Source organism: Amblyomma americanum, chromosome 1 (genome assembly GCF_052857255.1).
Source record: "Amblyomma americanum isolate KBUSLIRL-KWMA chromosome 1, ASM5285725v1, whole genome shotgun sequence".
NCBI classification, from domain to species: Eukaryota; Metazoa; Arthropoda; class Arachnida; order Ixodida; family Ixodidae; genus Amblyomma; species Amblyomma americanum.
The window spans coordinates 98,978,234-99,003,421 of record NC_135497.1 but is presented as its reverse complement, the minus strand read 5'-3'; the positions used below and the strand labels follow the sequence as shown (position 1 = coordinate 99,003,421).

General features: G+C 45.3%; 3 protein-coding genes across 4 annotated transcripts in view; 1 reads left to right on the top strand and 2 right to left on the bottom strand.

Moving 5' to 3' along the window:
* Window positions 1-8,311, bottom strand: part of eIF6 (eukaryotic translation initiation factor 6) — a 21,200-nt gene extending 12,889 nt beyond the window's left edge. The window contains exons 1-3 of the mRNA XM_077646330.1: window positions 8,087-8,311; window positions 7,554-7,639; window positions 526-701 (exon numbers count right to left, since the gene is read on the bottom strand). Coding sequence (XP_077502456.1) covers window positions 526-701; window positions 7,554-7,639; window positions 8,087-8,193 — 369 coding nt within the window. The 5' untranslated portion in view covers window positions 8,194-8,311. The remainder of the gene's footprint in view (window positions 1-525; window positions 702-7,553; window positions 7,640-8,086) is intronic.
* A 230-nt stretch (window positions 8,312-8,541) lies between these two features.
* On the top strand, window positions 8,542-9,325 carry mRpL13 (mitochondrial ribosomal protein L13). The gene has a single exon (XM_077646335.1). It carries the CDS (start codon window positions 8,683-8,685, stop codon window positions 9,226-9,228), a length of 546 nt encoding a protein of 181 aa, XP_077502461.1. The 5' UTR covers window positions 8,542-8,682; the 3' UTR covers window positions 9,229-9,325.
* A 95-nt stretch (window positions 9,326-9,420) lies between these two features.
* The window catches only part of LOC144113325 (mdm2-binding protein-like), a 48,161-nt gene continuing 32,393 nt past the window's right edge, over window positions 9,421-25,188 (bottom strand). The window contains exons 16-20 of one of the 2 annotated variants that reach the window (XM_077646327.1): window positions 22,356-22,775; window positions 19,555-19,615; window positions 19,361-19,474; window positions 14,320-14,385; window positions 9,421-9,528 (exon numbers count right to left, since the gene is read on the bottom strand). In XM_077646327.1, the coding sequence (XP_077502453.1) occupies window positions 9,466-9,528; window positions 14,320-14,385; window positions 19,361-19,474; window positions 19,555-19,615; window positions 22,356-22,775 (724 nt within the window). In that variant the 3' untranslated portion in view covers window positions 9,421-9,465. The remainder of the gene's footprint in view (window positions 9,529-14,319; window positions 14,386-19,360; window positions 19,475-19,554; window positions 19,616-22,355; window positions 22,776-25,188) is intronic. The other variant, XM_077646328.1, reaches the window with a different exon arrangement.

The window sequence follows — 25,188 nt, the reverse complement described above, 5'->3', positions numbered from 1 at the left end:
GAACAGCTCCACGAAACGCAGATTTCAGCACGGTACTGAGGACTTAAAATCCTGCTGAGAACCCTTCACACGACCCCTTTGCACGTTTGCTGAAGACGGCTATTGGCCAATTTCTGAACAAGTTCATTGTCACAACAGCAGCAGTCACAGCAAACGGAACAGTGGAGAAGGCACACAACTAAAAACAGGTACAAGGTGCACTACAACCAGAAAAGTGGTGAAGACCACCTGTGCAATGACATATCATTTTGCTTTTCCCTGCTTCTAGCAGCTTCTACTATTCTAGGAATGCTAAGAGGAAATGAACAGCCTGCAAGGCAACGCAGGGCAGCTTTCAACTCTCTATCTTAACAGATACAGAACATTTCAGAACAATTGTTGCCGGCAAAGATTTGTGAGGCAGTGCTTCCGTACGCTCAAACCATTTTGCAACTTCACTAAAAAACATTTTGAAGTTACTACAAAATCTGCAGCCAGGATACACAACATATAAAATTTAGAGGAATAAAGAGCACACAATCAAACCTTGTCTAAATCTGGGTGTGTCAGTGCAACATAGTCATTGCACGCTATGACATTCCCCAGTGCTGAAAGGCGTTCTTCTATCCGCTGTATCTTTACACTATCAGGCAAGGAATTTCGAAGATGCTGAAGTTCTTGGTCAGTTGTGGTGTTGGGAACCAGCAAGCCATGGCGATTACCTGTGCATGAAAACACAAATGACTTATGAACAAGCGGCCAAACATAAACATAAGGTAAGCATTCAAAAAGAAATGTGCACTAAATGTTTGGTTTGGTTTATGGGAGTTTAACGTCCCAAAGCGACTCCGGCTATGAGAGACGCCGTAGTGAAGGGCTCCGGAAATTTCGACCACCTGGGGTTCTTTAACGTGCACAGACATCGCACAGTACACGGGCCTCCAGAATTTTGCCTCCATCGAAATTCAATCGCCGCGGTCGGGATTGAAACCGCATCTTTCGGGCCAGCAGCCGAGCGCCACAACTACTTAGCCACCATGGCATCAGTGCACTAAATAGTTTCACCACAAATAAAACCAGCCAGCACACGTCCTTTGTGGAAACAAGTTTAAGCAGGAATAGCCGAATACAAGTTTCAACATGTACTATCGCACTCAGTATGAGCTACACCACGCTGGCACCTGCCGGGCGCTCGCGCAGTGTAGCTCATACTGAGAGCAGTAGTACATATGAATGTCATCCTATAAAAGAAGTACAGACACTGAATTTTCGGGTGCGGGCCTTCTAGTTTCGACGGCTGCCGACGCATTGGTGCCCGGCTGTAAGACGCTTCTCCGGCTCTCGCTGTGAATAACGAGCTGTCGGACGGCACAAAAACTTCATTTGAGTGCGCATAGAACTTGTTGGTACCGGAAAATGTTCAGTTTACCTCATTTACTTGTCCCCTTCAGACTGCCCGCATCGGCTTGAATGTGCCAACAAACCGCAGTCAGCTACCTGTGCGTTCATATTCATTCAGTAAATTCACCGTCTAACGCTATTTGTGGACCGCATAACTTGTCGAACTGCAGATCAAAAGTGGGGCAATGCCTGAAAGCTTGATTTTTAGGGCTTGATATTTTTGCCGAATGGAGGAATATGTTTTCACAGCTAGCTATTAAGAATGTTCACTGCTCAGCACTGTGCACGAGACTTACTATCGGATATGTGCATGCGTGTGATCACTAGCCGATTGCCCAGATATTTACTCTATCATCTGTTCACATTCCGCCTTCCAAAAGAAAAATATGGATGTTGTTCAAAGGCCCCTTCAGAAGATCGGTGACATTCGACCGAGCTGTCTTGCTAAGTAAAACTGAAAACAGCTCCGGAGTTCAGCACCCACAGATGTAACCAGCTGGAATAAGCTGAAATATGCGAAGTCCTGTCATTATAAATTTCACCGCTGCCGCTACATGCATTAGCGTACTTCTGTAGACCTTTAGATCGGATGAGAGAATTGTCAAAATGCCTCCTCTGAGGACTGTTGCAAACGCTCCGTTGCTGCTTCCACCGTGATAGCGCCAAGTACGCACGACAGTTTAGTGAGCACTATGCCGACGCCAGGAAGCATTTATTGCAAAGGTCTAAAAAGTTCTAAAAAAGCACCTATTATTCGATGCACTGGACCAGTGTTTGTCGAAGGTGAGAAAGGCCACAGGCATGTACACATTGACCTTTTTTCTTCTCACAATGAAACATGAACGTGTCCGCGCTAATATCCACAAGAAGATGTTTTTTAATACACTGCGAAAATAAAGTGGCAAAATTACAGTGGCACAATATATTACTGCTGCGAAAATATCCCCAGCTCGTTCTGGCATTCCTGCAGCTACTGCTGGTGCTGAAATAATCTGGTGTGTGGGGTTTGTGACTTATTTTTTTGTAGAACAACACATTAACATTCTGCTTTCTCTGAAAGCAGCATGAACTCTCAAGACCGCTCCTCAAAAAACGCCGGCTTGTGTCGCGAAGTGTCCGAAATGCAATAAGCGCGTCTATTTTTTCTAAACTGGACCACAGGTGATATCTCCACACTTGGGGCCCGTTCACACTTGTCCAAAAATCCAGCGAGCGAAGCGGATTCGGTTGCTTTTGACGCAGAGCGAGGCGGAAAGCGGCGCGGCGAGGGCGATCGGGCTGGACCCAATTTTTCGCGTTTGCTGCCGCGGCGGCGAAAAACATGGCGCCGCCCTTCGACGCAGGACCCCTCGCCTCGGAATGAATTCGTCGTTGTTGCGGCCTTTCTCAGTGCGTTCAGTGGCCATAAATCGGACACCGGTACATCGCTTAGTCTCACCTCACCTATAAGCAAAAGTATAAGTGATAAATTTGCTTGATTTTTTTATTTAGTGTGACGATTCTGCCGCTACTAGGCCTAAGAGGAGCGCCGGTTTTGTAGACAGTACTAGTTCCCGTCCTGACAAGCAGATGGCGCCACAAGGCTGGGCGTTTCGTTGAGAGTCTGTTTGCATACGCTGAACTAAAAATGGGAATGTGCCTGCGTTTACGTACGCAAGCGTGCATACGATTATGATACACAGACAGCATCGATTTATACTCTTTTCTAACCATATCTGTGTACGCCGCGAGTGGTGACATGGTGGCCAGAAAGTGTGTGGAAAAACTAGAAACAGCAGCGGCGCGGCGGTTCCGCCTCGCCCGGGTGTCAACAGATGAGAACAGGTCCTAGTTTTCCTGGCGAGCGAATCCGCTTCGCTCGCCGGATTTTTGGACAAGTGTGAACGCGCCCTTAAATTCAACAAAACGCGTGACATCCATATCATAGCAGGGTTGTTCACAAATCACTTGATATTCGTACACAAGGTGCGAGCAAGGTTTAGGACTGCACACCAACACCGCTAATGACGGCTCCGAAGGCCAGAAGTCGCGGCCGTCCTACTGGCACCACCTGTCGTGGATAGAGCGAACTGCTCTCTGTAAACGGTCAATAGAAGGTATTCACGTGACGTCATCCACAGAGGCACTAGCGGCCAGAGCGGCATTCGCCATGTTGGCAGTGGCGTACGCCGCCGCAGCATTCAGCCACGGCATTTAACTAGCTGGCGATCTGTGAAATGTATTTCGAGTCTCATTGCAGATAATTTCTGTCCGACCCGTAAAATCATGTGACTGAGAGGATATGCTGTGAACTGCACAGAACAGAAATGAGTGGGCATGCTGAAAAGGTTCAACTTTGTGAAATCGTCGACCCGTAGGAATGCGGAGGCAATGACATGGTGTGCGACGTACAGGACTGCTGCAGTGCGCTGAATTAACCAATATCGAAGCCCGCCCTGTATGTGGCTTAAGCATGCCAACAGGCCAAGAAATTAAAGCGTACATATCTATGAGAGGGTGCAATTGCTTAAAAGCGAGTGAGCCCAAGAGCCACGCTGACGGTGCTGACAGCTGAAGTGCCGTTTTTGGAGAGGTGAGTAATTCGATGTGTCTGCTCGTTTAGCTGGCTTAACTTGTCATCTCTATCTACTAAAAGTGACGTGTTAATGCTGAACCTACTGGAATTGCTCCACACTGCGCTGCTGCGAAACGGCCTAGATTCCAGGTCTTGCGCATTCGAAGCAGCACTATGTTGCTATAATCAAAACTGCAAAACATTCTCGCTGGGTCTGCCGTTCGTGCTGCGATGACACTATTTTCCTGACCGTTCAGTCGCGTAAATAAGGCAGCTATGACACTCGGCCTTTCTGCTGAAACACCGTCTGTGAAGCTTCAGCAGTTCAGAGACTACAGCCACTGTAAATACGAGTTTCTGCAGCGCCAGTTTTAGAATTTGGGCAATTAATCGTGTGCTGCTCATCCACAATGTATCCTGCATGAGTGGCAGACAGTTATCAACCGATATGAAAAGCTGCAAGCCGTGTACATTCTTGCGTGCAGTGCAGCTAGCCAGTTTTGCTGCAGAGTTGCGGCATACGGTGACCACCTAACTGAAGCACTGAACAGGCAGCTCTGTTATATCACAGCACAGAACAATGCTGCAAACTTCATGCACACACAGTGTTCCACAAAGAAAAGTGGTCATTGACGCATTTAACAACATGCAAAGATGTTACGAGTCGCTAACAATATAGGCGGCTACTTCACAGTGTACTTGACACTACGCAAGTTGGCGTGAAACCACCGCCATCATGGCGCGCTGTCTGGTAGTGCGGCCTCAGTGAATACCTTCTATACATGAATTACCACACGGTATTCGCCTACGACCGCTAAATCATTTTTAATCAAATCTCTCTCATGGTTGTCAGTTTCGGTTTCAACAGCCCAACGCTGGCCGAGACGTCAAAGTTGCATATCGTCATGGGAGGCATGAAAAATAGCGATGCTTCATTGTTTTAATTCACTACAGCACTGAAGACAGCCTGCGTCAAGAGCAGAAATGGCAACAAAAGAAATAGCAGCGATTATATTGCAGTTTTTTCATGCCTTACATGACCTATACAAAAGTTTTTGACGTCACAGAGCTGTTCAAACCAAAACAGCATGAGAGAAAAATTCTATTTTAAATTATTTCGCTGCCGTAGGCGAATACTACGTGGTGATCCATGCATAGTAACAGCTTATGCATTACTGCAAAGAAGAAACATGCCACCAAAATTCGGTGTCTATACACCTTAAAGGGACAGAACACAAAATTTTAAGCACCATTTTTTTTTTTTTCAGCAAAACGGAAAGCTTGGTGTCTAAGGTGCTGGATTCTGCAACGGTTTTGTTGGAAATGCTGTAGAAGAATTTACCAGTACATGTGCCTGTTTTTATGTATCCCGATACAGGAAACAATGAACAGTTAGCGTGATGTCGACTGCACGTTAGCAGAAGTGCTGTACCAAAAACTAATACAAATCTCACCCGCCAAACAGTAATCGCACATTTTTAATATAGAGCATAGCATTCATTTTAGTTTCAACACCCAAAGCTGTTATTGCACAGCGATGTACACCTCGTCGATGAAACTTTAGTGGACCGTGATTGCCGCTCCATCTATGAAAAGCAAAACACTGTGGCACCATCTATAGTGACAAAAGCTAAAAGCACATGGTCACCGATGAGATGGGAGTGTTGCTTTTCATCAAAGGGTGCACTGGAGAGAGTGTAAACAAATAAAACATGATGAACACTCCTGAAAGAAAAAAACACTACACTTAAGACAAATCAGCGATATTTTAATTTTACTAAGACGTGGTCATGTGGTGGGATGCACCAATATTGGCAGGTTGCGCTGAAAGATGGCTTTTTATGCAATTTTCAATGGCAAATTAAAATCATAAACCAGTTTCTTTGATATTGCAGAGCTCAATTTTTACAATACCAGGCATGATCTTTATATTTCCGCCATAACCTCAAGATATGCTTTGCTCAGAGGTCGGTCCCTTTAAAGAAATACACTGAACTCTGTCGTTCTTAATTCGTCCTGCGTTTGCGCTGGTTCCCTTTTTATCACACTGCTAGAGTTAGGACGCCAAAGTAAAATGTGAAAACTTATTCCAGACCACAAGTGACTCACTTAGAGAGCAAACCAAACATCGTGAACGACTGTACTACACTCTGGGAATAAAGCCATTTTTACGACCTGCCCAATATAAATTCACTTACAATCCACATCTATACCAAGCATTACACTGAGTAGCAGTACTAGGTCTCCTCGATTTGGCTGCACTTTCCGCACTAGTTCACAAAAGTGCCGTGTCAGTGCAGTGCCAGTTCTTGCGGCGCGAGTGTAGCCCGACACTAGTGCTGTCGGCGCAGCGGCCAAATCGAGTGCAAAAGAGCAGAAACTTTCGTCTGCTGCGGCCATGTACGTGTTGGTGTTTGTCGCGTGTTTTCACATATGCGCGAGATTGTGCTAGCTGCATTGCACGCTGTGTAATTGCTCCAAGTGGCACATCTCGTGGAGCGGCTATGAACTTTGTTAATTCCAAAAGTGGTGAAGAATTTGACACCGTTCATTCCGTTGCGTTGTTTAAAGGGGCGCAGGCCGGTCGACCGTCACTGATTCAACGGGTACTTGGAAGAGGCAACAATTAGACAGGTTATTCAGACTACCGCTCGAGACGATCTTTTACAGTCCATACGCGTGATTCAGGCTGCTTCCGTCCTATCGAAAAGTGACTACAGTTGTCCGCCAAGAGTTGCCTGATCTATATTTGAACTCAATCGCATTCACTTTCGGCGGACGGTGACGGCGACGTGACTGTCAGAGGCTAAGTGGCAGGCGAAGGTGTGGGCCGACGGCGACCTCAAGCCCAGTCGCTGTCGTAAGCGGAGGTACTGATGTCGCAGCGAGCCACAATTAAACGTTGTGATCGCCCAAGTATTATAAAACATCTCACAATCTGCCTCTTATGGAAGCGCTCCATCGTGCTGCGTCTATAAGAATAATTGCACACAAAAGAGAAATGGTGTAAGCAACGTGCGAGGCTGGACAGAAAGATGCGGACCCATACGCAGTACGTACTTCCGTACGTGCGCCATGCCAGCCAGTCGCTTACGCGCGTACACAGACACGCGCATACACACACGTATACGCGCACTGTCATTTCAGCTGTTTGGTGAGGGCCCGGCGCAGATGCCGCGTCTTTCACGGGTACGCGGCCCTCTCAAGCATGGTCTCAACGCCGCTCACAAAACAAGCATGGCCGCGGAGCCGTCTGCTAGGAGCGCGCCAAGCACCTTGCACTACTTGCACGAGAAGAGAACTCGCCGGGAGGCTAGTGCAGCAGTGCAGAACTCGTGCAGCACGAGGCCAAATCGAGTGCCGAAGTGCAGGTGGCACTAGCTGCACTGTCAAATCGAGGGCGAGAGTGCCGCAGAAAGTGCAGCCAAATCGAGGAGACCTACTGTGTCACTGCAGACGTACAGCATACACCTACAAAATACCCGACAGATTTGTGTCGCAGCTCTTTAAGAATATATAACAGCTTTAAAAATTCGCGCCGCAGGACATTCAGCTCGGCAAAGGAAGAAAAGGAAGCGCACAATGTGCTGCTACGCACAGGCAGCCGCTGGCAACATACCTACGGTAAGCCGCCCGATAATACGGCAACCGGCGATAGATGCGTGGATCACAGGTATGGTATCCGCAAGCTCGCCTTCAAAGATGCTGTGGCAAAGATATCATTGTAACACGTTGCCAACATAATTAGCACGAACACTGCTCTGGTCGTTCAAAAGCTGCGCGCATGAGTGCGCACGCTGCTTACAACCGCTCGCTTTTGCAATTAATATAGTATTCAATTCTCGCGTCTCAACTTAAAGTGCAGATCTGACCTTGCTCACATTTTCATTTTATTCGCACCGACGTACCCAGCACAGTTCAGCACCCTCACGTTGCGACATTGCTAAACAACACTTAATGACATACAAGACATTAATACTGAAACTCCATTATTCTTATTGCGTACCCACGTACGCACAAATTCTTCACCCAGGCAATACCAAAATCTTAAGATGTTTCCAAGTACGCTCACAAAATCGTGTCAGCAATGGCACACATCGCTTCAATAGGCACTTCGCTGACGACGCACGTGGACGAGCTGAAAGAGCTCACCTGTAAAAGTTTTCACTTCCTCCGATGGCCACCAAGCAGTAAGAGTTGGTCAGTTTAGCGAAAACGCCGATCTCATTGTTGTTCTCAAACTGAGCTCTCACGGCCATGTCCGCCCTCAAGAAGAACTCGTAAAAGTTCCTTACGCAAAACGCAAAATACAAGGACCGCGGTGCACACTCCGCTTGCGCCGCTTGCCGTGCCCCAACGCAATACAACCATACAACGCCACAGATCGCGACGATCCCTGGCGATGCTCTGTTTAATAGCGCCCGTCATGTTCTGCTAGCAGTAACTGGGTAATAAAGTACTTGTTTGTTAGAAAGTAGAAAAGACTTAGATGTTGTGTAGACCAAAGGTATAAAACTAATTTTCTGTTCGACACACCACGCGGAAGGTGAACGTTTAGGTGAAGGTAGCAACTGAGTCTACCATACGTCTGGCCACCAACACACCGACGCAATTTTCCACTTATTTTGTTTACACGCTTTCTTCTGCAGCAGCGTGGAGCTGGAGCATGTGCTATTGATTCGTTGAACCGTGTTGCTGCTTTGTGCTTTTCAAGACTTTTTTTTCCCTTTGTTCAAGCCGCTGGTAATATGGGTGCATTATCAAACTTTAAGCGCGTGCAGCAGTGGGCGACGTTCACGCGCCGCTGGCTTCTGTACGACGCTCGGTGGCAGAACCCGTTCCAATCCGCCGAGATGATCTCCGATGTGTTGCAAGGCAGACATAAGCCCATATTCTTCCCTACTAATGACTGCGGCGACCATGTCGTGGTGGTGAACTGCAAAGAGATTGCCATGCCGTGGTACGAGTGGAAGTACCGTATGTATTACCACGACACACGTTTTGCTGGCGGGCGCTCGTGGACTCCAGCCTGGCAGGTGCAGGACAAGGACGCAACGAAGGTCCTCTGGAAGGCAGTGTACAGAGCTCTGCCGGGTGACCTACGCAGACGGCCGTTAATGGCCAGATTGCATCTTTTCCCCGACGATGAGGTGCCGCACGACATCTTGCAGAACATCTCGGGCCAGCTGAGGCAGCTCCGAGAAGTGCCCAAGAAGCTTGCAGAGTACTCGGAGGAAGAACTGTCACAGTTCCCGAAAATCTTCGACTATCCGGATGACTACGTTATTCGCTAACCTAGCAATTGTGACTGACATTTTCCATGTACATGTAACCCAACCTATGGCATAGTTCAAGGCTGTTTTACCTATAGAATAAAGTTCTACAATCGCATATTCGATATTATTCCTGTTACAAGCATGATTCAGACAGCGAAATGGCGCTGTTGGCAATGAATATTTAATGCCCGCGCCAAATAACAGAAAATGCAACAGGATGAGCCAATTGTTTATTTCTCCTACACACAAGATATATCAACTGGCAGCTGAGGTCCCAGACTTCCGGTGTCCAGCCTTGTTCTTTTCAAACTTCACAACCTACAGAAAGCGGAGACAAAGATAGTACTTTTGAAGCAGGCAGCTGCATGCCAAATGTTTTATCACATGTGCATCACTTATTGCACTGCTTGTCAAAAGGAATGTAAACAGGAAGAATGGCCCCGTATTTGCAAGAGTGCTGTTGCACAGCTGGCAAAAAAACAATTGAAACTGAAAATAAAGACATATAGACATACTGTCTATCTTAATCCTGAAAAAGTGCAGTCTCTACATCACGTTCACTACACATATGTAAATGAACACATGAAAAAAAAACTTTCCCCAAAATCATATCTGCTATATATTCAGCTGTGCACTACACAAACTGTGTGCTGGCACAAACTATGGCCATGAAAGGAGCGTGAAAGAACAAAAAAATATTGCATAGGTGATTGTATGACGTGACTCGACAAATCTACGTTGGCAGTAATTGTACATTTTACTTTTACAATTATCGCTTTCAGGTTGCATCTGTGACTGGTTTTGCCATGGACTTCTGGAGTGGAGGTGGTTGGGTGATGGGTCAAGGCTCGTAGGTGGGAGATGCATTTTTACCAGTGGGTGCCCGAAAGGAGGCACTGGTGATGGGAAGGTGAAGGCTTCACACAGACAGACAGCAGGTTTTCACCGAGAGGACTGCACTGCTAATGCAGTAAAACCAAACAAAAACGGAAAATGCTAACAATTTCTGCAATACAAAAATTTAACTTCGCACCCGACAAAAGCCATCAGGGGATCACTGGTACAAGAATCCCCAAGCTGCCTATTCCTGAAAGCATTGGCTATTTCGCATGTACCAGTCACGTCACAGTGAAGTGAATGAAATAAAATTCTACAAAATGCGTCGGGATACTGGAGGCTCGATAAGCTCCACAAAGTTGTCCGCCAGTGCACTTTGATTTCAAAACCATGCTCTGTTTCCTTCTGATGCCACCTGTGGCTAAAACAACTAGGCTTTCTGCCTTCCACTGGTGAGAAGTGGCAGTCAGCTGCACCGTGTGATATTGAATAAAAAAAAAGCCTAATGCACTGCAAAGTGGGTGAACACGGCCACCATGTTCAACAGAAATAAGTAAACTTAATATTACATGGGCGCAGTGGTGTATGGGATTTCAGTGATGTGCACACATCACACATCACAGTAGCTCCTTCGCAAACATCGTTTTCAAATACAGGGGCAGGCAAAGCTGCTCAGACTTCTAGAATGAGGCAACTTGGGGATTTTTATAGTCACCACCCTCACTTATCTAAGGGGGGACGCAGCTTTCAGAAAAATTGTATTCTTTCTTGATGTATTTAGATGACATTTTTTGCACACATCAGAAATAATTTTACGAGCACTCTCACAAAATTCACTGCTCGATCTCAAGAAAACTGTTTTCTAATATGTGTTTTTCCTCTCAATCTTGTGCCAAGGCTGTACAGTTAAATGTGGCAGATGGCTGGTTAATATTCATGCATTCCCACCGGCATGCTACAGGTCAAGACATTCTGAGAATTTTTGCCAAGCATAAACTTTGGTTTTGAATATTTGCTCTGCAGCGTTTGTTGACATATCTAGAGTGAGAAGAAAATTTCGCACAAGAAAATTCACAAATCTGTAAAACAATGTCTTGACCTACTCTATCGTCCTAGGAGTCCAACAAAACAAACTGGGCAAAAATAAATAAGAGTCGTGAATAAATCTGCTCTGCAGGTTGAGTATCTAGGCAGAAAAATGGCCACTGTTCAAGCGTTTCCCCACAATGCAGAGTCACCGCAGCTCACGGAACAATATTTTTTTAGAGTACTTCCTGATCAGTTTCAGCAATGAAACTTCAGGACAGCATAAAACGAGGCATACAAGCAGATGAAACAGTTTTCAAAAAATAACTTTCTTTTGGCAATTTTTGGGATTTCAAGGCCATGTCCTCCCTTAAAGGACTAAGAAGCTGGTATGGTATGTGGGTTTTGAAGCCTTAAAAGTGACAGACGGGCTCCACATGGGCTTATGAGGAACTCTGCAATGGAGGGCTCTGGATTACTTTAGATCACCTACGGTTTTTAAGGCGCCTAGGTGTCCACTAGCCAATTTTCACAATGTTTGCACAATCACTGTAGTTCTACCACTTATGATAGAAAAACAAGTTTTAGCTCATTAAGATAAATGTATTTACTTCCAACAGTATATGTTGTTAATAGGAATAATTGTTGGTACGAATGAAGTGAGCAAAAAAATTATGGGGGCACCTAAGCAATCCTAATGATATGTAAATGCGAGAGTATTACTCGTTGCCGAGTGTGTCGCTGAGATGTTGTCTGGGGCTTGGGGAACGAACGTTGTTTCGCTGTGTTGCGATGGTCTTGTACTTTGTCGGCAGTGAACTGCCGCCTCCGGCCGAGTTTTGCTGTCTCAGCTGATGATGCAGACGCAAGCAATTGAACTTTAATCGATGAAGACTCCATAGTGCCGCAACCTCACTCTCCGAAAGCTGAAGGCCAACTGACAGCAACGGCGGGGACTTTCCCTTTTGTGTAATCTCCAGCGACGTTTACATGAATACGACAGTGGCGCATCGTATTTCCTAGCATACCTGGCGGAGGCGACTCGTCAATGTTTACATGTACCAAATCAGGTCAGGCGGGACGGTGGCCTCTCGCCCAGTGCGTGCGGCGGAAAAGGCTAGCCGTTCCCATCTTGAGCAGGAGGAGGAGCACCCCCAAACCTGTTTCCATTCATAACGGAAGTTGACTTGCCCTTCTTGGAGGACGAGAGTCGCATTCCGCTGAGCAAGGAGTGTTTCCTTCTATTGCCTGGGTGGCGGCAATTACACTTGTGATGGAATAGAGGCAGAGGGTGAGAGTCACATTTCACAAAGCAAGGAGGAGCGTTTCCCTCTCTTGCCTGGGTGGTGGAGGTGGCACTCCACCCCTCCAGGAGGGGTGATGACATCACTCGCGTGCCTGCCACGCGCTGCTGGCCATGGCTTTCTGATGACAGTGGGCTTTTCGCACAAGCCAAGTAATGCTCTTGCATTAAAAACGTCATGCATAAAACAATACTTTTGTCCGACCTGCCTGCTTGCAGGATGCGCTTGGGAGTAACTATTGCACTAAAAAGAGGGCTACTTCTGCAGCAAGTAAATGAAACGTCAATCTCGGAACATTGAGAGTAGTTTTTGGCTCCAGTTGGTGGTTTGGAACTGGCACTCTAAAGAAGACCAGAAATGACAAAAATGATGCCTATTAGGGGCTCAGTAGCTTAACATCTGATTGAGCAAACACATGCATGTTTGGCAAATTTGTGGAACGTCCACATTTTGTTAAGTGAGCAAAATTTTTGTGAGCTGTACTAGGCAGTTCTTCAGTTTTTGTTGTTCAAAGTTAACCTTCATCGCGAAAACGCTACCCACAGAGATCTGGCAATACAGTACCAGACCGCCTAGGGTAGCATTTTGGCGAAGACGGTTAACTTTTAACAACAAAAACTAAAACACTACTTACTAAGTGCAGCTCAAAGAAACTTTGCACGATTAGCGAAATATGCACATTCCACAAATTTGCCAAATATGTATATGTTTTGTTAATTAGATGTTAAGCCACTGAGCCACTGGTTCTAAACAGCTGCCCATAGGAGCCAAAAACTGCTCTCAACGTTTTGAGATTAACATTTTATTTAAATGCTGCCGAAGCAGCCCTCTTTTTTTATGCAGCAGCTTTTCCCAAATGCATCCTGCAAGCAGACAAGTCAAACAAAAGTATTGTTTTCTGCTTACTACACTCACAACAACAATTATTGCTATTAACAACGCATATCAGTGAAATGCAAATACGTTTATCTTTCTAATGAGCTAAAACTTGTCTTTCTATCATAAGTGGGAGGACCACAGCAATCGCGTAAACATTGTTAAACATGTCCAGTGACCCCGAATCATGGGACCCCCGCCTTAACATATGCTGACGTTGCACGGTAGTTCTTGCAATTCACCTCGATCATAATGCAGCCACCCCAGCCAGGATTCAATCCCGCGACCTCAGGCGACCTCAGCAGCCGGATGCAGAAGACACTGAGCTATCACAGTGGGCGGACTGAGAAGCGAATTTTGTACTGTGCAAATACAGTGTTTTCGCGTTTTCTTTTCCTTAGCGCATTTTTTTTTTAAACAGTCACCACTTGCATCAGCAAAATGCAATTTGCAGGCTACATCACCTGTGCTCTTTCAGTAGAACACAGCTGAGTGAAGCGCTGTCCCTTCAAGCTGTGTCAGTCTGAGCTCAGTATTTACCCACACAAACTTGCCCTGATTGTCTATAACCATCAACCAGCAATTCTCTACATTTTTATGGTCCTTGTGTGCCAGTTGATACGAAAGTGTAGAAGTGCAGCACTCTTTCTTTACAGCAACTGGTTCATGACTGCCACAATAACATTCTCAGTGTTGACCGCCAGTTGTGAAAATGACTGCATTGTGTGCCCATCTGATATTCAACCTTCTCGAGGTATCCAAAGTGAATTGGCGTAGGCCACCAGTTTTATGGGCTGCACGAAAAGCATTGAGCCATCCTCACCAACACAGAAAAATAGTCAACAGCTACTAAGCATCGTTATCAAAGGCTAAGAGACAGCCACATGATAACCATGCAATATGCACAAAAACTTATACAAACTGATCACACCCCAATAAACCTTAAAATTCCACAAGGAAAAAAACACTGGCATTTAGCAACACCTGCACCCCATGTGCAGCAATATATGATGCTGATTGTTTGAATTCACTACAAATGTAAAAAACTGCAGCATGTGGTACACACCTGTTTTGCATGAGAATCGGCAATCTTCTGCAACAGCTCACTGGTGCGACCAGTGCCGACAAGATCCTGTAAAACAGTAGGAAAATTTCGCGCGAGTAATGATTCAATAATTTAGAGCACAACTGAAGGACATGTTTAAAGGCGTTGTTCACAGTTCCGAAGTCCAACAGGCACACTTGTATGAAAGAAGAAAAAAAGGCAACCAAAACGATTTGGCTGATATCGCAAATTAACACGGAACCACGTCTCGCTTTCACTTGCAGTCTTGTTACTAATCCATACCCTTATCACCTGTGCAAACCAAACCCCTTTATTTATGCTTCCTGTCAGTGTTGTCAAAGAAAATGTGCAATTGTATTGTTGGTTGTCCGTTTTTTCGTGCAGATATACTGCTTTGCCTGTATTACTTATATATATGTTTTTTTTTTGGCTGTCCATTATATTTTCCTTTTCGAAACTTGTCGCGTTTGATCTTCTGTAAAACTGATGTCAGACAGTTCTGTTTATCGCCATCTGGAATCTACTACCACTGTACGCTGCCGCGCTGCGCACGTGAAGGTCACGAGGCCATGTCAGGCGCCATATGACGCCTTTTGCCTCGGGAACCTCAGCAGATGTAATCACGAAATGAATCCCATATGTACTGCAATTCTGCTGAAATAAAAATACTTTACTTTATACTTTACTTAAATACAAACAGCACTGCCTGCATAAGTTGAACATTTGCATCGAATGCTTACACTAACAGTTACCAAGCTTTAAGACTAACTGGTTCATCTGATATCGATGGAATAAGTGTGGAATCCAAAATGGCGACTTTCAGATTCCAAAAAGAGAGCACAAAGCTCTTCGCTGGGTAAGAAAAATTAAAATGCAAAGTACCACTGTCACTTATTGGGTGCCCAATGTTGTTACAAGAAAAACTATTTTAGACAGTGAAAAACATGCTTTAAAAAAAAACACTGCCCAGTTTTGGCCACTCGCACATTCAACGTGCAAAACCATCTGTACTGCAGCACCAATGAGAGCATCCACTCTTGCGCTCACTTGTACCACATGACTACAGGTGACATTCTCAATAGCGCCCACCCACCAGCTTACGTGGCCCTTGTGGCTCAGAGCCACCTGGATAGCATTCTCTCCTTGGCCAGCAGATGAATATGGGCGTTTTTGGTTGCAACATTGAATACCAATACCACCTATGCCAGAAAGTGTCTCTCATACACCTATACCAGTAAAAACATATGAGTATGTGCTAATAATAATAAATCCAGCTTCAACGCTCCCAGGACATAAGCGAGTTTTCACAATACAAGGCATTGAATGTTCTAAAAGCACACAAATAGCATTTAAACTCATTGCACTTAAAATCTACACTTAGATTGCGCTAAGATGTTTTGGTGGGCTAACTGGTTCGGAAGCATAGTGAAGTGTACAGCACAATTGGTGACACACACTAAAGGCCAAAGGAACACAAGGTGATACACAGCACCGTGTATTGTCTAGTGTTTCTTTGTCCTTTACGATGTTCTCTGATCGCATTGTACACTTCATGAAGCTACACTTAGAGATGGCAAGCCAAACTCTGGCCTTCATGTGACAAATGGTATCACTCCTAATGTCCCAGTGCTGCCACAATGCGGACCGCAAAGCACAGAAATAGCAAGTACAACAGCAATTTCCTCCATTCGATGTAGGCAACTATTCTTCCTGATGTTTAGCTTGGTTTTCATTTCACAGATTTGGGCCAGAATGTATTGCACCTTGAAAGCAATAAAACCTTTCAAACCTGGCCACTTGTTGAAGCCATGCAGCATGCTAACAAGTCCCAAAGTGACTCAGGCTATGAGGGACGCCGTAGTGAAGGACTCCAGAAATTTCGACCACCTGGGGTTCTTTAACAAGCACTGACAATGCACAGGGTCTTTCCTTTCAGCTAGATGGCTTTTGGTCTTTATTTTTGTTTTCTTCACATGCATTTCCTTTGCCTTCTTTTAACTTTTTCTCGCATGCTAGCACCATAGGCCCCACTCGCCGATTCCACTCCTGTCGGTTTGCCCAGTCCACCCAAGCTGAGAAAACTGCCCACCGTGGCAGGTGGTAGTTCAATTTATGATTAGTCGCAAGAGGTTGCTCATGAAGAGCAACCTGGGTGTCACAAGCCTCACCGGTGGCAGCGCCTTCTATCGCAGAGCAGTGGTGCATCGCTTAACCATTGCACCACTCCACCAGGAGTAGTATGAGGACTCCCAGCGATCTATGAACATAAAGTAGAGATTAACCAATTCCGCATACATGGGCATTATACATGGGCATTAACCCATTAATACTATCGCGTCATATCCTTAAAGGGCCACAGAAAGGGGTGTTTGAGCTTGACTTCAAAATGCTTGCACTGTGTAGAGTACAAGCCACCGAGCGTCCATGTCATTTAAGAGACCTCAAAAGCAAGCGGGAAATTTACAATATATTCTTAAAATTCCCGCTTTCGCACCTCGCGGCGACGCAGGGTGCCAGGCTTTCGAGCAAAACCTGGCATACAACGTCACATCGTGCAAGTGACATCAGCAGTAGGGGGTTATCATTGGTTAACAGCGCCAAGTTCTTTCAGACGCAACACGCAACCACGGCCGCGGCCACTACACGCGTGCCGCAGCCACAGAGGTAGGGGAGGGGCCGAGTGGGTGGGGCCGGCGGAGGAGCGCCGCAGTTTTGATGTGCGGGAGAAGAGGGAAAGGCGCACAGGCGCGGAAGTTCAAATTTGGTCTAAATATAACTCAGCTTCCACAAGATGCATTAAAATAATTCTTGCTGGAGGATAATTATCAAGCACCATTTTTTAACATCTCAGACATATGGCAACTTTACTGAGAGCCGCTTCCTGGAGCCCTTTAAGACAAAGCTTAGATTCAATTTCGCCGATCTTTTGTCTGAAGCCTGCTTGACCTTTAAAACCTAGCCTCAAATCGCAACCAAAGTGAAAACAAAAGTGCTAGCACACCTAATTCATATTTGGCCTAATGACGCAAAATTTTACACTTTTTTTCCATCCTTTTACTAGATCTATTCCTCAGTACTACCCAAGCAAACTTTTTACCTTTTGTTGACCTTCGCAGCAGTTTCCACCCTCAACCCATTATACCCAGCCTCTCACTCTTCTCTTCCATTTTTTCCTGGCAACAGGTTTCTTCCCCATACCCTCCTCTTCATAATCGTTCAACCTCTAGCTCTTTCTATTGCCAGAGCCTGTTCTTCATTATTTCCAGTCTGCTTTGAAGTCACCCCTGCAGGCTGTTGTTTCATGTTTCAGACATGCCTGTTCCTCATTTGCCGTATGTTAAAGACTTTTTTTACTGCAAGTGACACAGTGTAGTCGGCCTTGTTGACTGTGTGTCAACAAGTGGGAGCGTTCGCATGGTTGGTGGTAAAAAGTGGCTTTTGAACTGCTGTGTTCTATACCAGTTTCGTTCTTTGCATAATTTAAAGAAAGGACATTTCTCTGCCAAAGCAATATATAACTCATTTTCGTTTCTTTGTTTCTTCTTGATTTACTCATCTGAAATGACAGTACATAAACCCATGTGGGAATAGCGAATTATTAGCACCACTCTATTTTCCCCAAGTATCTACTACGGCCACTTATATACCAGTCATGTATTTCTGAATACAGAGCAAGACCGCCAGCACTGCTCCTTCCATCTAGGTCAGAACATATGCCATGGCACAAAGACGTCCTTCCCATTTAATTTAGGCTTTTTATGCCATCACTGCTATAACCCTTGTCAAGGAAACACATAAAAGCCACAATATCACTATAGCTGCAAAACAAGAGATGTGCAACTTTGAATGTGAGTGTACAAATCGTGCCTGATGAGCACGACCACATCCTTAAAAAAAAAGAGAGAGGAGAAAAAATGGTAAATCTGATTCTCGTTAATGGCAGAATTCTTTGGCAAGTGCCTGTCGTTTGCTCTCAGGACAGCGCGGTCCCACAAGAGGATCAACTCTCTTCAAGCCAAAGCTCCTAGTTGTGCTTAGGCATGACATCACTGCAGCTTTTCTTCGTCCCTCAGTGGCCCGCTCAAAACAAAGCTTAGCGCAAAATTGAGGCATCGAAAAATGGACTGCACACCTTGCACCCTGCACGAACAACAACCATGTGATGGTGCCCCTAGCATCAGAGCCCTTGGCATCAGCACCCCTAGTGGCATCGATACGTGGAGGGACTACTTTAAGTGAGGGAAACGCACACGCTCTTCACACCTCAACAATTCTAGCCACCCTCATGCTACGGAGACGCGCACACTTTTTTTTTTGTCTCGGCTTGCTTCGCCCAGCTTGGTGCTGCAGCTTACACCTTCAGCGCCACGAGCGCATGCGCATAAGGCACCATGTGGCAATAAGGAACAGATGTGCAAATGCAGGCTAAGGGCAGTTATGCATGTTTAATGCGAATATCTGAGCGCTAGCTGCGGTGTGTGACGCCCAAGTGCACATACTCTAACACGCGTTGCCTCGTGCATCATGCTCCTTCCAGACCATCTCACTGGAGTTTTAAATGTACGTACACTGGCGCACCAGAAGCAGCAGTGTCTTGGAACACTGCCAAATTCGCTGGGCAAGTCACTGTCGCTCCCGTCAAAACAAACACGCCATGCTGTTACTGGCGTGGTGCCAAGGTCTGTGCTGTGGACGGTGCCAACGCTGACGGCCCAAAACTGAGGAACGAGCTACGAGGAGCCAACGCCCTGAAATGAGTTCTAACAAACCAGGCACTGTGTCTTGTCCCCACACACCTGTTAAGTGTGCTGAAAAGGGGGGACCATGGCAACTGTAGGTGAAGTGTGGAGCAGAGAAGCAAACTTGTCAAGGTGTAGATGAAAGAACAAAAACTCGGCATGTGTTATGCTTTATCACAAACTAACAATTCCTGCCACTTTTTATGCTGTTGCTGTAGAAGTTAATTTTGAACATAGAATGTTCAAAAAGCTCATGTACCGCACGTCTGAAATTAAAATTCAGACAATTCCATAATGCCCACCTGAGCAAACGTTGTACAAATGGCAAACAACTTCTTGCCACAAGGCTTGTAGAGAAGACTGCTTTGGGTCACACCGTTCTTCTCAAGTGCATTGGCCACAGCCACTCGCAGCTTCTGCAAAACAAGAAGGAAACAAACTCACAAATGTGGCTCCACAGCAACAGTGATCAAAAAAAAAAACAGCAGCAACTCACCAAGCGTAACTTCTCAGCTGCAGATGGTACAGTACACACTGGGTCACACACTTCCTTCCTGCTATAAGACAGCAAAAAAAAAAAAGTTCCCTGTAGAACTCAGAAGCTGAAATAAAAGCACATACATCAATAGATAAAACATCATAGCCCAAGCCTGTTCCGTCCTGTGAAACTTGCCAATGAGATTGCTGTTGGGAGGATAAGGAAGCTTTTGAGTAAAAGCTAAGAGAGCATGTGTGACTTTTGCCTTTGAGTGTTTCCTAAAAATGTACACCTCGCCACGAAATTTACTGCAGACACTCACACTATCGTTTTATTTGTTAAACCCTGTATATTGCATGCAAAACACGCACTTGGACATGGACATTAAGCATACATCATGCTGATGGCATGATGCTATTGTGTTATAATTAAAAGAATACTGACATGCAGTAAAGCCTGTGCACTTGCCTGCTTCACTGCATGACAAATAACTATATCTTCATTATTACCAAGCTTTTGTTTTAGTGATATAGAGCACCATGCAAGCCAAATGTCACTATGCACAAAGGAAGAAACTGCCAATGACCACATGAGCTCACAAGCCTCATAAACCATATAAGCAAATAAGCACTTTTTCATGAAGATCATAGGCACTTGCAAACACACCAGTGAACTGCATTTCATCATGCTGGTGCTCAAGTTGTTAACACTGCAGTTTTGGCAAAAGCTACAATGTAGGCAAGCCGGCTGTCTCAGCACTGTTAAAATCACGTTGCACTTTTGTGTTCATTGTCAATAATCTTCATTGGTTGGTTTTTGGGGAAAGGAAATGGCGCAGTATCTGTCTCGCATATCGGCCAACACCTGAACTGCGCTGTATGGGAAGGGATAAAGGGAGGACTAAGAGAAGAAAGGTGCCATAGTGGAGGGCTCCGGAATAATTTCTACCTCCCGGGGATCTTTATTGTGCACTGACATCGCACAGCACACAGGCGCCTTAGAGTTTCACCTCCATCGATGGCCGCCACAATCGGGTTCGAACTCGGGTCCTCCGGATCAGTAGCCGAGCGCCCTAACCAATGAGCCACCGTGGCGGGTGTATAATCTCCATTCCATTCTGTTTTTGTTTCCTTCAATAATTTTTAATATTTTACACATTTGTTGCATTAGCATCACTTACATCGTGTAATAAATGTCATATGCAACCTAGGCCAGTTTTTATGTTCAAGAAAAGAGGTGAATGTATTCAAAAAGGCACTGAGAGTATTCTGCTTTACAGCACCGAGCTATGCATCTGCACAGTCTGCTGCTTCAGACATGACCTGGCACAGTACGTCTAGTGACCTAGAAACACACAGAGATGAGGGAAAGGCCAACAGACAAAAAAAAATGGCTGCATCAATGGAAAGGGCCGACATGGATGTCCTAAAATATAAGTAGAATCTCGGCGATATGAACATGGCTGATGGCATGGATGGTGCATACTGCTTGAGACAGTGCTTGTCCTGCATCATAATCCCGTTGTGTTCGTCTTTGTACGTGCTGTTGTTTCCTGTCACAAGAACTTCGATACGATACAAATTCGTAAAATTTTCTGGCCAAAATGCATTGCATAAAATTTCTGATGCTCCGAACACTTTCCTGCACCTTTAGATATGAACACAGGAAGAACCATGACCGCACATAGAATAGCCCAAGCATCACCAACACCACAGGCAACCGTCACATCGCAACCACTGAGCAGTAACGTGCGGTCCGCACATAGCTGATGTTGATGCCACAATAGCCAGTCACGCAGATTGTACCGCAATCACTCAGCGGTGACACATGGCCCAAACATCGCTGACGCCCTGATAACCAGTCACGCAGTACGTCATGAAACCACTGAGCGGCAATACAGACATATACATCCCCGACACCCCAATCACCAGTCATGCAATTCGCACAGCCGCCAGTCAGCGGTGCCATGCAGTCTTGAATAAATGCTATCAGCTGTAAAGATTTTTGTGAACGCATTTCCCGTGCATCCACATACAGATTTTGTTTGTGTTTGATGTTACAGATTTTGGGTGACACGAATATATTTTGCAGTCCTGTCAACTTCGTATCACCGAGAGTCTACTGTATTATACACAATAATCCTTTGTTTTAAGGATCCATATCACAGAACCTGGCAGCAGAAGTCACATTTTGATGCAAGGATACTTGTATGCAGTGTAATGTCCGTGCATGTTAAAGAGCCCCAGGTGGTGAAAATTAAGTCACACAGGAGAGTCGGCTCAGCTGATGAAACAACGCAACTAAAGCTTCACCAGGTGGTCCTTCGGCGCATCCGATAGATGGCGTCGCAAAGTAATCAGCAAGGGGTTGGCAAGAGAAGGGTGGTGGAGGGGGCAGCAAAGAGAAACAGTGAGCACGTGATGCCAGCATGGCATTATCGGCACTTGTCAAATGCATTGCACCACACTCAAATCTGCGCTCCTGGCTATCTTATTCTGTGGTAACAACTCTTTCTCTCACTCTCCCTTACTTTACCCCCTCATGCCTGTCATGGCATGATTCAGGTGCACAACATGAGCAAACCAGAAAGAAAAATACATAGCAGGCCACATGATTACACATTCCTGTTGGATGTAAAAGTTTCTGACAGTTCAACCTAACAGAAGAACAGTCTAAGAGATGAGACAGCAGGAAGACAGCAACACAACCACTGCGTGTCTGACACCTCCTCAGCTTCCCAGGCTTCACACATTACCCCAACCATTACCCACATTACCCCTTTGCTAACAGAATGATGCAATAGTACAAAACTGGCATACCTTGTTTCATCCAGCTGAAGCTTTCTGTCGTTTTTACGTGGACTGCTTCGCAGCAGGATCGGAGAAGCAGCAACTCGTTTATTACTTTGGACAAGAGGGACAGTCTTTTGCAACACATTTTGAGTTGCGGCAGCCTTCCGTGGGCTCCTACGATGAGGTGCTGATGCAACACGAGCACTGCGTGTTGATGCAAGGAAACGCTTTTGTTTTTGGTCCCACAGTGTAGTATGGCTCCTGCTAACAGGTAGCTTTCGAGGGCTCTTGCGCACTGGAGCTTTGCTTGAGAGTTTTCGAACCTTAGAAAGGGGCACAACTGAACTTTCCACGCTGGAAGAACAGGTAGTAGCAGTCTCGTCAGATACAAACTTCTCACGTGCAGCACTGTAGGCGCTCTCCAATGCTTCAGAGTTCGTGTTGTAGCTATGTTGAGGAGGAAAAAAAGTGATACATTATTTGAAAATGACAACTCCATTACAAGAGTTGAGGTGCAGGATAGTTGGTTGATCACGCTTTATGAAACCGCACAAGGGACGAGGACACAGATAGGACAGACACAGCGCTAACTTATAACTGATTTATTTGCAGAAATTCACATGTATATATACATGGCTTGACGTGTGATAGATGCAAACAGGTGCGATGTGGAAGCTAAAAACTGAAGGTACTAATCTTTTATGGGAAGGTGTAAAAAAATAAAAGTAGTTTTGGTTTGCGGCTTGTGCATCGCACCTGTTTCTATAAGTTACGCATCAAGCCATGTATATATACATGTGAATTTCTGCAAATAAATCAGTTGTAAGTCAGCGCTGTGTCTGTCCTAATCTGTGTACGTCCTCGTCCCTTGCACTGTTTTGTCAAACAAACTACATTAGTCTTCTTTTTATTGTAAGTCTTAAGGGCTAGGCTTAAGATCAACATGGAGAAATTAGACGTCATAACTATGCGCAAAAAGCGTGGCTGGACCTGGACTGCAACAAGAGACAGCACAACAGAAGCTGCTTGTTTGAAATTGATCTGTAAGGGCCCAGGGAATCCTTTTTTTTTTTGCCCAATTAGAAAAATCACAAAAACTGACTCAAGCAAATGGAAGTTATTCCACTTAAATGCACAGATAGACAAAAATTTTACTTGCCCATGAAGAAATCGGTTGCTACAAATCAGTACAGCGCATTCCATACATGCAGAGGAAATCACTAAGCGTAGACAGCTGGGCTAGTTGGCAGCTTGTAACACTATGACTCATTTTTCCAGTGTACATAAAACGCACAGATGGAAGGGGAGTAGACATCACGGATGTTGGTGTCTACTCTCCCTCTGTCCATGTGTTTTATGTGCACTGGAAAGAAGAGTCATAGTGATGCAGAGGAAGACTGCATGTCACAGCTGCCTTGCCAGGTAGCTCACAGCCCTGTAGCATTAGCACTTTCTGACAGTACTGCTATTTCAAATACTGAGAGGTATAGGTGCTACAGGCAAATTATGTGTGAACACAGTGGGTACACTGATCCCTGGTTAAACCCGTTCAGGTGAAAGCTTTTTCTCATTTTTTTTTCTTTTCTCCCTTCCCACTTTCCTCCCTACATATGATCGGCCGATAGTTTGTCTTGCTTAGTTTTCATTATCCAGAGTTCGTACATCAGCGCCCACCTTTAAGAGTTTATGGCAAGCACCATCCCATAGTGTTATTTGTAGACCTTTCCATTCGGTTCCAGCGTTTCTCTGAGTTAGTTGTCAGTGTGAAAATACTATAAAACCTTGAAGCATTGTTAATTCGATTCAGTTGCAGAGTACAGTAAAACCTTCTTAATTCAATAATTCAACCTCCTTTAATTCTGAAAAGTGGCAAAAAAGTGGACAATTCAGACAACGCACTGGTGGCGGCAAATGTATACAATCGAGCTTACTTATGATGAACCTGACGATACTTTGCACACTTGCATACTTTGTATCCAAGGTTCGTACAAGTGGACTTCCCATATTACAGTAAAAAATTCAAAATCAGGCAAAACTGGCGTCAATTTCATGAAAATGTCCGCTATGCATGTCTGCTTCTCCATGCAGGCCCTAACAACTATTTCCAAGCTGTCCAGAGTGGTCATGTGCTTCTCTCCGAAATCATTTGTGCTAATGACTTGCATTACGGCAGCAATATTACTAATTACAACATGAGCATTCATGGCATTTGGCGGCAAGTCAGCCACCACATCTCCGAAACATGAAAAAGCTGTATGGATGTAGTGACGAAGCTAGCAGTCCAGAAGTTGGAGAACCGATAGAAGAATGCCCACCACATGACCAGCTGGGCCAGCAAGGCATTCCATGAGACTGGCAGTCAAATTCTCAGATAGCTGTCATTGGTTGATCATCAACCACGTGAAATTTAATTTTCAACCCTGCCCATCTTTCACACATCACGCTTCTGCTTCCACTTTCAACCAAATGGCACACATGCATGCACAAACTGACACTGCAGCCCGTCAGTGCACGCTTCGCTGGTGGACTCAATGCTGACTTTTATTTCTTTGTTTTAGGGCCGTCACATATTTTCGGAAGGGGGGGGGGTGTCACAAAACCTACGTAACACTTTTCAGTCTCCACACTGGTGGGAAGTGCGCATTTCTCAACTGCGGGGGTGAATTTATGGCGCCTCCTCATTCGCTATAACAGAGTTCAGCTGTCGCGGTCAATCATTGTATCCGAGACGTAGTGCCATTGCGCTCATACATATTTTGATGGCAGTGCCACCCTCATTCGTAATAACCAAGCGTTCCTTATTGCTGAAGCTGTTATTAGTGGGCTCGACTGTATGTGCTATTCTATGACATATGCACTA

Bases quoted from the DNA above. Each gene is read 5' to 3' on its own strand.
- mRpL13 (XM_077646335.1), top strand. From the start codon at position 8,683: ATGGGTGCATTATCAAACTTTAAGCGCGTGCAGCAGTGGGCGACGTTC.